Source organism: Genypterus blacodes, unplaced genomic scaffold (genome assembly GCF_046128005.1).
Source record: "Genypterus blacodes isolate CSIRO-AG114 ecotype Tasmania unplaced genomic scaffold, CSIRO-AGI_Gbla_v1 ptg000062l_1, whole genome shotgun sequence".
Classification (NCBI taxonomy): domain Eukaryota; kingdom Metazoa; phylum Chordata; class Actinopteri; order Ophidiiformes; family Ophidiidae; genus Genypterus; species Genypterus blacodes.
In genome coordinates, this window is record NW_027466874.1 from 381,644 (window position 1) to 393,596 (window position 11,953).

An 11,953-nucleotide genomic window follows, 5' to 3' on the forward strand; every position below is an offset into this window, starting at 1 on the left:
GCTCATACCTCCAGCCAGGCTGAACAGGCTGAACAGATTTGTCTAATAAGCATCACGTCTGAGAACAACAGTGAGACATAGGCAAACAGGAAGTGCTGTGCAGGTGTGAGGATGGGGAACATTGGGACTCTTCCTGCTCTGTTTGTGCATTTTCAAGTGTCAGTAAGCGTTAAAGAGCTTTACAGTAGAACTCCGTGCAGTAAACATAAACCAGGTCGGTACATGAGGACATGCAGTCTATAAAGGGGGATTCCACAGATATGAACTTGAATCTGGAGCAGCTATCTTCGTGTTTAACATCTGTTATTACCAGAGTTAAACACTTAAGGCGGCCTCGTGCGACCTAAAAGCCGATCTATCGTAATTCAATAAGCGTTATTACGTAACGGAAATAATTGACGACGGTTTGACCTCAAACATTCGCGTCATTTCACTGCGTGTCAGCGGAATAAATCGCGGCTGGGCTGCGTCACATCCGGATCACTTTACACATCACTGACGCCGTTTACTCACTCTGAAGAAGTTCAATTTGTCTCTTCAAAGCTTCTCTCTCCTCCATGTTTACAACCGAGACTGTGGCGTCATTCAGCGTCGACGTTGGCGCTCTTAAATGACGTATACACTGGTCTTATTGGTTTGCCCTTTGCCAGGTCTCACAGGCTTATTAAGTTTCGTTATCCTTGCAGACCTGACAGGCAGATAAGAGTACAAAAAGTAAACCATGTCACACAATAAACATATCCTGAAAGTAAAATAGGAATAATATATGAAAATATGGGTTTAATTTAGCCATCTCAAGGATATCTACATTTTATATCTGGGTTTGCGGCTATCTTCTTGATTTCTAATCTCCACTAGAATTGGAGAGTGTGTCTGCACAACAAGGACCAAGACCCCATTGTCAATAACATCATGAATGATGTCAGTTACCACATGTTGCTTTAGAACATGAGCATGAGAACTTCTCTAAAATGAAAAAAGAGGCTGCATTCCTTTCCAAAGATGAACCATTTGCATTGGACTGAAGAAGAAGCCACCATCACTGCACAGGGTTAACAGGTAGCAATCACTTCCTGTTAACCCTGCTTCATAGTAAACATGAGGCTGGGGTCAGAGGTCAGGGGCCAGGGGGTGGAGCTGGGACAAAGGGGTGACATATCAGGAGGCAACTGAACTTGCTTGTAAACATCCCAAAGGCTTTCCTTGGATTCATGGATGGACCTGGATGACTGAACCTTTACACACAGGAGGAAGAAGTTTCGGGAGGGTCGGCAATTTGCAGTAACCATGAACAAAGGTCAGGGGTCAGGAGAATCAGTGGCATCTACCTTCCTAAGTCTGTGTTTACTCACAGTCATCCAACTCTGCACAGCTTCTCCAAGGGATACGGCCTGAACGTTTTCATTGAAGGTGCTCAGAAAAGCATCAAATACACATTTTCAAACCCCTGACTCTTTATACACTTATATAATATGGTTTTTATTATTCACCATGTCATAATTCCAGAGGTCTTGACTTTGGTGACCTCATAGGAGGCTACAGCCATGACCACGTTCAGCCATATTCCTCCCCTTGCTTTAGCGTCACGAGTCGTGGAATATTTGGAGAATGGAAGCCGGAATTTTTTAAATCGTATGTAGACGTCTGGATTTGAATGGAACCTAGTGTACGACCTCGATGACTTTGGATAGAACGCAGCACAAAGGCTTTATCAGTAGTGGCCTGGTGTTGAAAGCCCACGCCTGCGTCATGTTTGTCTGAATAATTAAGTTATCTTCCTCCATCATTCCACCAATTAAGAATTAGTAAAGAAGTTATCAGTATACAACGGTGACGCTTGAGCGACCTGAGAATCCAAACTGAGGGCAAAGAATCCCCGTTGCAGCTGTAAACATTTGAAAGCTGTCGGTGTCACTTCGGAAAGTTTCGCGTTTTTGCGACTAAAGCAACAATTTGCAGCTCGATTTAAAACATTAAAATTGACGTCATCTCCATTTACGAGCGGTCAGTTGGGTCGTGAATCCACTCAAAGAACACAAATGAAGCTTGACGCCGGCGGACATGAAAGCTGAAATGAAAGAGGAAGTGAAAGTTGAAGGGGATTAACCAGCAGGAGACACGGACTCGCTGCTAGCAAACATTCACGTTCCACAACAAGCGAAGGTAACAAACACGAAGTCAAGTCAGAGTTTAATATCGTTCTGGCTGCGTCTGAACGAAGCTTTCATGTTTAACACACTGTCTGTGTCGTTGGCTCGCTAGCTGCGCCTATTCGCTGCGTTATTTGCCTAGTTTCTGTCTTGTCTATATTTTTACTTTTAGTTTACAGCGTAAATAATCGATTTGACCAACAATAGATAATAATAAAATAGAAGAAAACTGATTGTTGTTTTAGTTTCTGGTTAATTATTAAAGCCTTTACTGAGGTTAAAATTACAAATATTTACTGTTTTCAATTCTCAGACATGAGGATTTGCTGCCTCACTGCAAAATGGCTGAAAGAAAAATAGTTTTCAGGGTTATTTTACTAATCAATTGTTTGAAAAGTATAATAGATTGTTCAACAATGAAAGAAAAATCAGCACTAATAGGATTGTTGTGATGACTCACTGTGTGTGTCTGTGTGTGTGTGTGTGTGTGTGTGTGTGTGTACACGTGTACTTCTACAGAGCTTCCTGCTTCATCTCTGCTCTCGTCAACATGAACTCAACGGACAAGTACATGTACTTCATCCTAACAGACAAACCTGATTTTCCTTCATGGGTCTCTGCTGGCCACATATGTTATATGAAAGAGCATGTGTACAACACAGAACTCAAGAGGAAGCCTGGCCCACTTGCCACCATGAAAGTCTTCTTCTTGGGCGGAACAACGTTAGATTACCCTGTGAAGGTGAGTATGACGGAGCCGCTGAGCATTCAGCAGGCCGAGCTGCTGGAGGCCGTGGGTGACGACTCAGAGAGGCTGAGGTTTTTCAGAGAGAGGAAGAGTCTGCAGACGGCCCAGAGTCTTACTGTGGGCACGGAGGTGAGTGTGGAGGAGGGAGGAGAGAAGCTGAGGGGCCTCGTCCGCTACATCGGCAGGCTGACGGAGCCAACTGTGCACAGTCCCCTATCAGGAGTGTTCTTTGGGATAGAACTTCAGGTATGAATCAAAGTTTAATTACTGACTCTAATGAGCTAGATAGGCTCAGCGCTCTAAATGTGTTGCTCGGGTTCTACAAAGAGTTTAGATGTTTGAATGTGGATGGATGGATGAATGATTGTAGATAAGGAAGGCTCTTTTGGGTTTTACAGCTAACTATTCATTTGATTGATTTCTTGTTTTTCTTTCTTTCCAGGGAGCCGACAGGGGAAAAGGGAAAATCGACGGGAGATATCATTCTACAACCTTCTTCCAGTGTCAGCCAGATTGTCGCGTCTTGGCACCTTTCTCCAGAGTCAGCCTGTTTGTTCCCACCTCCTTGTCGCCTGCGGTGACTGAGCCTGACATGGAGCACATCTCCGTCGGGGACAGAGTCACGTTCTTCAACGAGGATCAGTCTTGCCGCGGTATGGTGTTGCACCTGCACGCCCGGGACCGGGACGGACTCCAGCTGGTCACCATCTCCACCGTGAGTGAAGCTGCTTTTCCTTTGCTCCAATGCATCACTTATTGACGTCTCACACACACACAGATATTAACCATTGCCACTTTAACACTGCAGGTTATCTGCAGCTCAATATCAAGTCAGGCGACTAATAAGGTTTTACAGGCAGCCAGGAGTGACTCAGGGAAAAGAAATGAATCAACAAAAGATGAAATAACACAAGAAAATCAAATGAATTCAAGACCTGATTCTGTAAGAGAATCTAAAGTCCACACAGGAATTTTGTCCTCTACATTCAAGGGTAGTGAACGCGGTTACATACAATGTTTAATGTCTTCAATCGTGTAATCGTGTTAGGTTCCTGAGAATATTCTGTTAAATTCTGTTTAAGATGCAGAAATTATGTAAGTTTGCATGAATAGATGTTTTTTTTTCCTTTTTTGGCGTTCACAGGACACAGACGAGAACGGGAAGACAGGGGGCGAAATCATGCTTCCAATACAGTGCCTCATGAAAGGGGACGTGTCTACAGGTGTGTGTGTGTGTGTGTGTGTGTGTGTGTGTGTGTGTGTGTGTGTGTGTGTGTGTGTGTGTGTGTGTGTGCGTGTGCGTGTGCGTGTGCGTGTGCGTGTGCGCGTGCGCGTGTGCGAGTGTGTGTGTGTGTGTGGTGAAACACGAGGATATGTACAACATTTGTAGGAAAGCTGACACAAATCTCTTCTGTCAAACAGACTTAGAGACGGAGATCATGGACGTGGACGGGGACTCTGTGGACCCGCAGGCTGAAGCGTGGGACATGGGTCTGACCGTGAACTCCATGGTGGAGTTCACGCTCTCTGTGGCCAAAGGAAGCTCCTACGGAATCATCCGCTGGATCGGGAACGTACCAGAACACAATGACACCATGGCAGGACTGGAGCTGGTAAGAGGGCAGAGGTGTAGAAGAGTAGAGGAGTAGACACGCATGGCCACAACATCAACAGATGGAAAGAATAACAATGAGTTTTGCATACATACACGTGAGTCAATGTAATCGTGACGCCGTCGCTTCACATCCGTGTGTGTTTTCTCAACAGGAGGAAGAACAAGGAGTGAGCGACGGCATATTGCAAGGCGACCGGAAGTTCACCTGTCCTTCCAAACGAGCGCTGTTCATAAGGCTGCGCTCCTGCCGGCCGGACTCGCGCTTTCAGAACGCGTCGAGCGAACACAGCGAGAACGTCCCACAATACGAGGACACAGGTCAGCAAGCGGCGATAACATATATGTGCCATTACACTTCATGGTTTTTGCGAACTATACAAACTGTATGTCGCCACCTGGGGGCGCCACTGAGTTAGAGTGGTCTTTGGCACATTGTCAGATTGTGTGTGTGTGTGGGTGTGTTCATTCAGTATCAGATGCAGTACATACTCAGGGGACATTGGAGACCGTCCCTCCAATCAGCGCTGACGACATTGACCAGGTTCTGATTGGACGGATGAAGGGGATCCAGGGCCACTGTAACTCCTGCTACATGGACGCCGCCCTCTTCAGGTCAGGACGGGCGATACAGCAGCACAAAGCCGCACAGTCGCGTTTGGTGTAGTCGCGTTGAGGACGCTCCTCCTTTTCTGTCCTCAGTTTGTTCTCCTGCTCCTCCGCGCTGGACTCCATGCTGTTTAAAGCCACAACGCCTCAGGACGCCCCCATCCAGAACACACTGCTCCACAACATCGTCAACCCACTCCGCAGGTGTGTGTGCACTCGTATGTAGTGAGGTTCTGTCTGCGCCTGACCCCGGATTGACATGCCTCACTTTGGGGCAGTTTAGGAATGTGTGAAGGCTGACCTGTATATATGTGTATGTGTGTTATATGCAGTAAGGGCTTTGTGGAAGGACAACACATCATGAAGCTCCGGAAGCAGCTGCAGAAACACGGCTACAGTCACTCCTTCACCACTGACGAGAAGGGTCAGTACACACCATCACACAAACTCTTTGCAGTAACTCTTCAAGCCTGCAGAGGGCAGTTTGAGACAATCCAAATGTCAGAGGATCTCTTTCAATCTACAGATGTGTAGGAGTGTAACAGATGTGTGATGTCTTTCAGATCCAGAGGAGTTCCTCATCATCATCATGCACCACATTCTGGCCCTGGATCCTCTGCTCAAACTGTACAGTGACATCATCACCCCACGTCAAGCATGAACCTGTAGAACTTTTGCAGACGCATAATTTATTTATGTCTACTGTGTTTAATGAAGAAACCGTGAATAGTGAGACCAAAGCTTTTGTTAATGAGATGCAGAGTTTAGAAGCTAGAAGTTTAGTTAGATACCAATATGTTCACTTTAAAACTTTAAGAGAAAACTCTCTCTCTCTCTCTCTCTCTCTCTCTCTCTCTTGCTCTCTTGCTCTCTGTCTCTCTGTCTCGCTGGTGTAGCTCAGCCGGCGGTAAGGTCCAGGAGAGTTACTGCTATCAGATCTTCCTGGATCAGAACCACAGCCTGGTGCTGCCAACGGTCCAGCAGCTCCTGGAACATTCCTTCCACAATGCAGGACTCAAGCTGGCCCAGGTGAGACCAGGTCTCTCATAGGAGAGGCGCCTTGAAATTGTTCTCGCGCTTATCAGGACGTTGATGAAGCAACAGTCAAGTAAAGTTCAACAAACACTTCACTTCACATTCACGCTTTGTTCGTCTCCACTGAAACTGCATCAAACCACAATCAATCAGTTATTGGTCATTGATTGTTCAGTTATCGCTTATCGTTGTTAATGCACTGGAGCACTGATAAGAGTTTCTGTGCTCTAAACTTCCATTCATATAGGATTTGATATTTACTCTTTTAACAGCTGTAGTCTGTATGCAGCAGATGTCAGATTTAGTAATCTGACTGCGCTGTAGATGGTGCTGTGTGTGTCACTGTGTGTGTGTGATGTCAGCATGTCTCTGTGACTCCAGGTGCCGTCCTGCCTCATACTCCAGATGCCTCGTTTTGGGAAAAAATTCAAGATGTTTGATAAGATTGTTCCGTCGCTGGAGTTGGATATCACAGCGCTCCTTTCTGAAGGTGTTGGACACGTTCACACACACACACACACACACACACACACACACACACACACACACACACATATATACAAGCAGGGCATGAACAATAATGATGTGCTTGTGTCTTCCAGGCCCTCAGCAGTGCATACTGTGTGGATTTGAGGCTCAGCAGGAGTGTGCAGACTGTTTCAGAGATCCTGTGTTCAGTCAAACCGGATTCAAAGTCTTCTGTCAGACCTGTTCGGCTCAGGTGATCTCTAGTTCTTCTTTTGCTAAATTGACAACAGTTTTTTGATTGGTCTGAAATATCAACGTTTGCTATAAAAAAAAAAACAGATGATTAAGGGGATTTTCCAGGTTCCCTGAGCTATAGACCACAACCCAGTCTGTCCACTGAGTGGCACCACAGCACTGGACAAGAGGAAGACATAGGAAGGGGGATAGTTACTGTCCTTACCCACGGTTTGGGTCTTCTCCTGGGAAAAAAATGATATATTATGTGAGATGCTGACTGCCAGATTGAGCTCAGCAGAACCAGAAGTATGCATGGAAAATGTAGCATTTGTTCACATAATCGATGTTAGTATGATATACTGTGCATGTATTTGTCTCCAGGTACACTCTCATCCACAGCGACGATCCCACAAACCGTCCCCCGTGGAGATCCCTAAAGGTTACCCCGGCGCCCAGCACAATCTGACCCGACACAAGCTGGAGCTGTTCGCCGTCCTCTGCATCGAGACCAGTCACTACGTGTCCTTCGTCAAGTACGGACCAGATAGCAAGGACTGGATCTTCTTTGACAGCATGGCTGACAGACAAGGTGAGAGAAGTCACATGACTTCTGTACTAAATAAGAACTACAACTACTGTACTAAATAATGTAGTAATTTGAATCACAATGCTTAAGAATCCATAACACGGCGTGCACATGAGGACATGAGCGAGTAGACTGACACAGATATGGTGTCACTGATACATTGTTTGGACATGCAAAGCGTGAGCCAATCACAGTCGCAGCCTCAGGACAGATGCTGTATGTCCCCTATTCTATGCAAACAGCCAAGTAAGTGAGGACAAACATCACGAAAGCCATTAAAGGGCTTGATGATGCCCGCTTACCTGATTAGCAACCCCACCCACGTTTAATATGCAGCACCTTTGACCTTTTCATCAAACCCTCGCGTGTTCCTATGTGTTCCTTTACTCAGGAGAGACAGACGGCTTCAACATCCCAGAGGTCCACGTCTGTCCGGAGGTGGGCGCGTACCTGGAGATGTCCCCCGTGGAACTGGCCAATCAGGTCCCCCGGGACATGAAAGGCGTGGCCAAGCGTCTGTTCTGCGACGCCTACATGTATCTGTACCAGAACACCAGTATGATGATGTATTGTTAGAGGGAAAGAACTCTCTATCACACAGTTTTGCTGTTTATGTGAATTCCCCGTCAGTATATCTGCTGACCGTGTACATAAATCATCTCTTTGTTAGCGATGGGAGAGCTGATGGAAGCTTTGTAGATTCTGAATAATTTATAAGTGAATTCTCTGTGTAAGGTCGATAAATGACAGTTTGCACTCTTAATGTTTCCTCCTGGAGTTTGACAAAATGATCTGAGAGTTTATGTTGTAATCATACGAATGCGGCCAAAGCAGACGACAGGTTATTGTGTCGCATGGCCTTCTGCCAGCACGTTTGTACGTTATTGTAATTGTAATGTAAACCTTAATGTTTATTTGAATAATTTGGGGTAAAAAGAAATATGCTGACTGGCCCAGAAACGACTTTGGTGTCGTTGAGAGAGTTTGAACTTCAGGTGAAGCAGAGGGAGGATGAGTGTTCATGTTAAAATGACTCTCGCTCTCTCCAGATCTCCACAAAGTGCCTTCTTGGATGAGGCACAGTAATGTATATAAGGCGTAAAGTCAGTCAGCCTGCGTCAGGCCTCCACTGAACACAAACGTGATGCGCTGATCAATAGATTCCTGCTCCTCTGTTGTTGTTGATGATGATCATTCAGTGATCAGGCTGCCTCGTTTCCTTGTTATTTCAGGAAAATAACAACATTCCACATCCTCTGGCTATAGATTGTTCTTTTTATGTAAGAAAATGCATTTTGACATATGGTGACTGTTTAAATGTCACCGCATCTTTAATGACAAAGACGAAAAGTCTGCACTGAAATGTTCAAACCACAAACTCAATACATTCACCAAACACACCGTTTGACTGTGAGCCAAGAATCTAAAAGAGGGGAAGGTAAACATTTGTAAATGCTGACAAACAGCACAAAAGAGCAAAACAATACAATCAGGTGACTTTATGATTATTATTATGTTAAAGCTTTAATCCTTAGTTTAAAATGAAGGAATATTCTAGCTCAATTTACAGATTTTGGTCATTACGATGAAAAATCAACAGTTGAAAGTTTGCAATGTTAAGCAATTTTACCTTTTATCTGTCGTCATTTGTTGTTGGCTAATAAACGACCTGAGTGACAGCTACTTCCTGTCAGGGGGCTTTGTGCTTTTGTGTCACTTGAAATTGCTCATCAATACTTCATGTCCATTCACCATTCACAAGCGTTGCTGAGATACAGCTTCCTGTTCCTGGCACATTCACAGTTTGGGTTTGGGGTGTGGCCGAGCTCAGTGAAACATGACCTCACTTCCTGTTCACCTGACAGACTTTTACCTTGGGACTTCATAGGTGTGTTGTAATTGTCCTGAGTGTGTCGCCGGTGTGTCATCTCCATCACTGTGTCTCTACATCAGAGTGAAGTTGTTTGTTGGAGTTCAGGGAACAATTATGATTTTGTTGTTCAATTTTGTCTGTTTTGTTGAATTGTGAGAGTGGGGACGTGATTGCTCAGTCTGAATCAAACCAATGCTGCTGCGATGGATCTTCAGCATTTTCCTGTATGAGGGTGAGGAGGCAAAATGATGAAGATAGTGAGGAAGTCAACACATCCAGCTTATCGCGTGCAAAGTCTGCTGCATTCGTCCTTGTCACGTTGTGGAGCGAGCGAGCTGCTGGGCAAAGACACAAAAACCTTCGGGTCACGAGAACATGAGACAACAAGAACTCCTGTGCATTAATGCAAATGAAACGGCTCATGAATTAAAGATGAGTGTGTGTGTGTGTGTGTTAGTGTTTGCGCGTGTGCATGTGTGTGGGTGTGTGTGTGCATGCGTGTGTTGGAGGAAAATGTCACACTGGTTTTATGGCAGAATGAGAGGACACACTAGACGCATGAGGTCATCGGTCGCATCTGTCTGTGTGTGTGAGTGTGTGTGTTGCTTATTCGGGGCACATAAAGCAGAATGCATATGTATGACTTTGTCATGCATGTAGTGATTATTCAGAGCTCTTTGAAGCTCTGGTGCTCCATTATATAGATACCGATAGATCTCTATAGAACCCACAGAGAAGTCCACTGACATTGTGTCAAGGAATTCCTGATGTTCTCTCAGATTTAAGGCAGCATGCACACATTCATGCAAATTGACCTCAAAACATCACATATTACATGCTTTCATATTTTATACTCTAAACCTGCACCAACTCACTGCCAACTACAGCCAGCACACAAACAGAAACAAAGCAGCACAAAACAAACATTTTACACAAAATGCAGATGATTGGTGTTTGTGTCTCTGTAGGTTGTGTCATTGTGTAGATGTTAGTGCTTCTCTTCAGGTCTGTAGGTCTTTGAATGGACTCTTATGGATCCATGAACACGTGGACAGCCTAACCCTAACCCTAAGCCTCTAAAAGCGCCTCTACATGAAGATCGAAGTTTAGTTAGATACTAATACAGTTGACCTCTACCCTTTGACCCTGAACCCTATCTATGTTGTCGTGGATCTCTATCCAATGGTAACTCTAACCTTTGACCCTGAACCCTCTGTATGTTGTCATTGTGGACAATTCCAACATTTTTCTTGCAATCTTCACTAAAATCGTCTTATTTGATCCTTGGCACTCAACTGGAGCTGCAACAGCTAACCAACAAAATAGATTTATATGGTGTAGTGTAAGTATTATATATCATTATTGTTTATTTGGTTCAGCTGTATTACACTATAAACCCCTTTGGCTGTATCTGACAAGATAAACGTCTTTCACGATATGATGCCAACGTCTTTTCTATTCCTTTCTGTGCAAACAAACACACATGTTGGTGTGAGCGTCAGTAGTGGTTACCATAGAAATGTCAAATGTAGTAAACACTTTGTCGCAGCTGTTGGGAACACAGCCCTTAACCCCTGGTGACCCTGACCTGCTACATCCAAAATCTGAGCGTAAGTGGATTTGTGGAGCTCGATGTGTTTACAGAGCACTCAGCACTCAGCTGCAGGCCAACATTAGACATACACACAACTCTCACTTTACGCACTGGATGTTTGTCACGTCCTCCTCCGGACAAAAGCGTTTACCTCCACCGTATCTCACCTTTGATCTGGATCAGGCCTTTCACCTCCATACAAGTGCTGGAATCTGTGTGAGTGTGTGCGAGTTGAATAATATGTCACTGAAACACTTATATATCTGTTACAACAGATTTGTGTCTCCGTGGTTACGTCGTACATAAGAAGCCTCGTTTGTCATAGTTGAAGGTGACAGATGTTTCGAGAAGAACACCAAAATAAACACTAAAACCTTTTAAAAAGAGATTTGTTTATTTAAAAGGGACTCTCTACAATGCTAAACATAATTGTCTTTAAAAGTGTGGCTACATAATCCTGAACATGCATCTGCTTGGGTCCCTGCATGCACTCAGACAGCTCAGCCAATTATGAAGCGCCTCATGAATATTCATGACCTTACCCCTGGCTCACCTACCAAACGGGGCCTGTTCATGCGTTTCCTGTTCCATCGTCGCTCTGCTTTGAAGCTTCCTCCGTCTTCTGTTGATCTTAACTCCGTCATACGCGGTGGCGCTGTGAGGATTCTAATGCTAAACATTTCAGACGCATATTCTCCGCGCTTGCTTGATCTCTGGTGGTTTTTTTCCCATGATGCCTTGTTGGATATTTGTCTTCCCCCCTGATGCGTTTGATCCTGCTGTCTGCGGTGTTCTCCTCCTCGCTGTGAGCCGCTCAGTCAGTGACCTCTACACAAGTTTAACACCGCCGTGCTGCGTGATGATAACTGAAGCTGAGTTTTAAAGGATCTCAGCTCTGTGACGTCACTGTTACTCCTCCATCTTAAACTTTCGGCGGGTTCATTTTGGAGCAAATTGTTTTCTCTTCTGAAGCTTCCGGTGAGTATGAAAGAGACTTAAAATCAAAATCTTTACGACTTTGTGATATTGTGTTTGCTGCTG

At 44.8% G+C, this 11,953-nt stretch overlaps 2 protein-coding genes across 3 annotated transcripts in view; one reads left to right on the top strand and one right to left on the bottom strand.

Annotated features, from left to right (window-relative positions):
- zc3h3 (zinc finger CCCH-type containing 3) overlaps positions 1-591 on the bottom strand; it is a 54,151-nt gene extending 53,560 nt beyond the window's left edge. The window contains exon 1 of the mRNA XM_076154518.1: positions 514-591. Within this exon, the coding sequence (XP_076010633.1) occupies positions 514-559 (46 nt within the window). The 5' untranslated portion in view covers positions 560-591. The remainder of the gene's footprint in view (positions 1-513) is intronic.
- Positions 592-1,871: 1,280 nt separating this feature from the next.
- On the top strand, positions 1,872-9,128 carry cyldl (cylindromatosis (turban tumor syndrome), like). 2 transcript variants are annotated; one of them, XM_076154476.1, is made up of 15 exons: positions 1,872-2,163; positions 2,670-3,144; positions 3,341-3,613; positions 4,043-4,121; positions 4,321-4,511; positions 4,666-4,831; positions 4,984-5,125; positions 5,213-5,323; positions 5,452-5,543; positions 5,683-5,746; positions 6,016-6,148; positions 6,536-6,644; positions 6,757-6,875; positions 7,241-7,448; positions 7,837-9,128. In XM_076154476.1, exons 2-15 carry the CDS (start codon positions 2,701-2,703, stop codon positions 8,019-8,021), a joined length of 2,316 nt encoding a protein of 771 aa, XP_076010591.1. In that variant the 5' UTR covers positions 1,872-2,163; positions 2,670-2,700; the 3' UTR covers positions 8,022-9,128. The 2 variants fall into 2 exon arrangements, with proteins under 2 accessions (XP_076010591.1, XP_076010592.1); XM_076154477.1 differs by having other exon boundaries at positions 4,327-4,511.
- The last annotated feature ends 2,825 nt before the right edge of the window (positions 9,129-11,953 follow it).

What these genes read in the sequence shown, in the direction of transcription:
- cyldl (XM_076154476.1), top strand. Translation starts at nt 2,701, where the DNA reads ATGAACTCAACGGACAAGTACATGTACTTCATCCTAACAGACAAACCT. An exon ending in GAAAGGGGACGTGTCTACAG is followed by an intron (nt 4,122 to 4,320) that starts GTGTGTGTGTGT and finishes TCTGTCAAACAG; the next exon opens with ACTTAGAGACGGAGATCATG. An exon ending in CACAGCGCTCCTTTCTGAAG is followed by an intron (nt 6,645 to 6,756) that starts GTGTTGGACACG and finishes TGTGTCTTCCAG; the next exon opens with GCCCTCAGCAGTGCATACTG.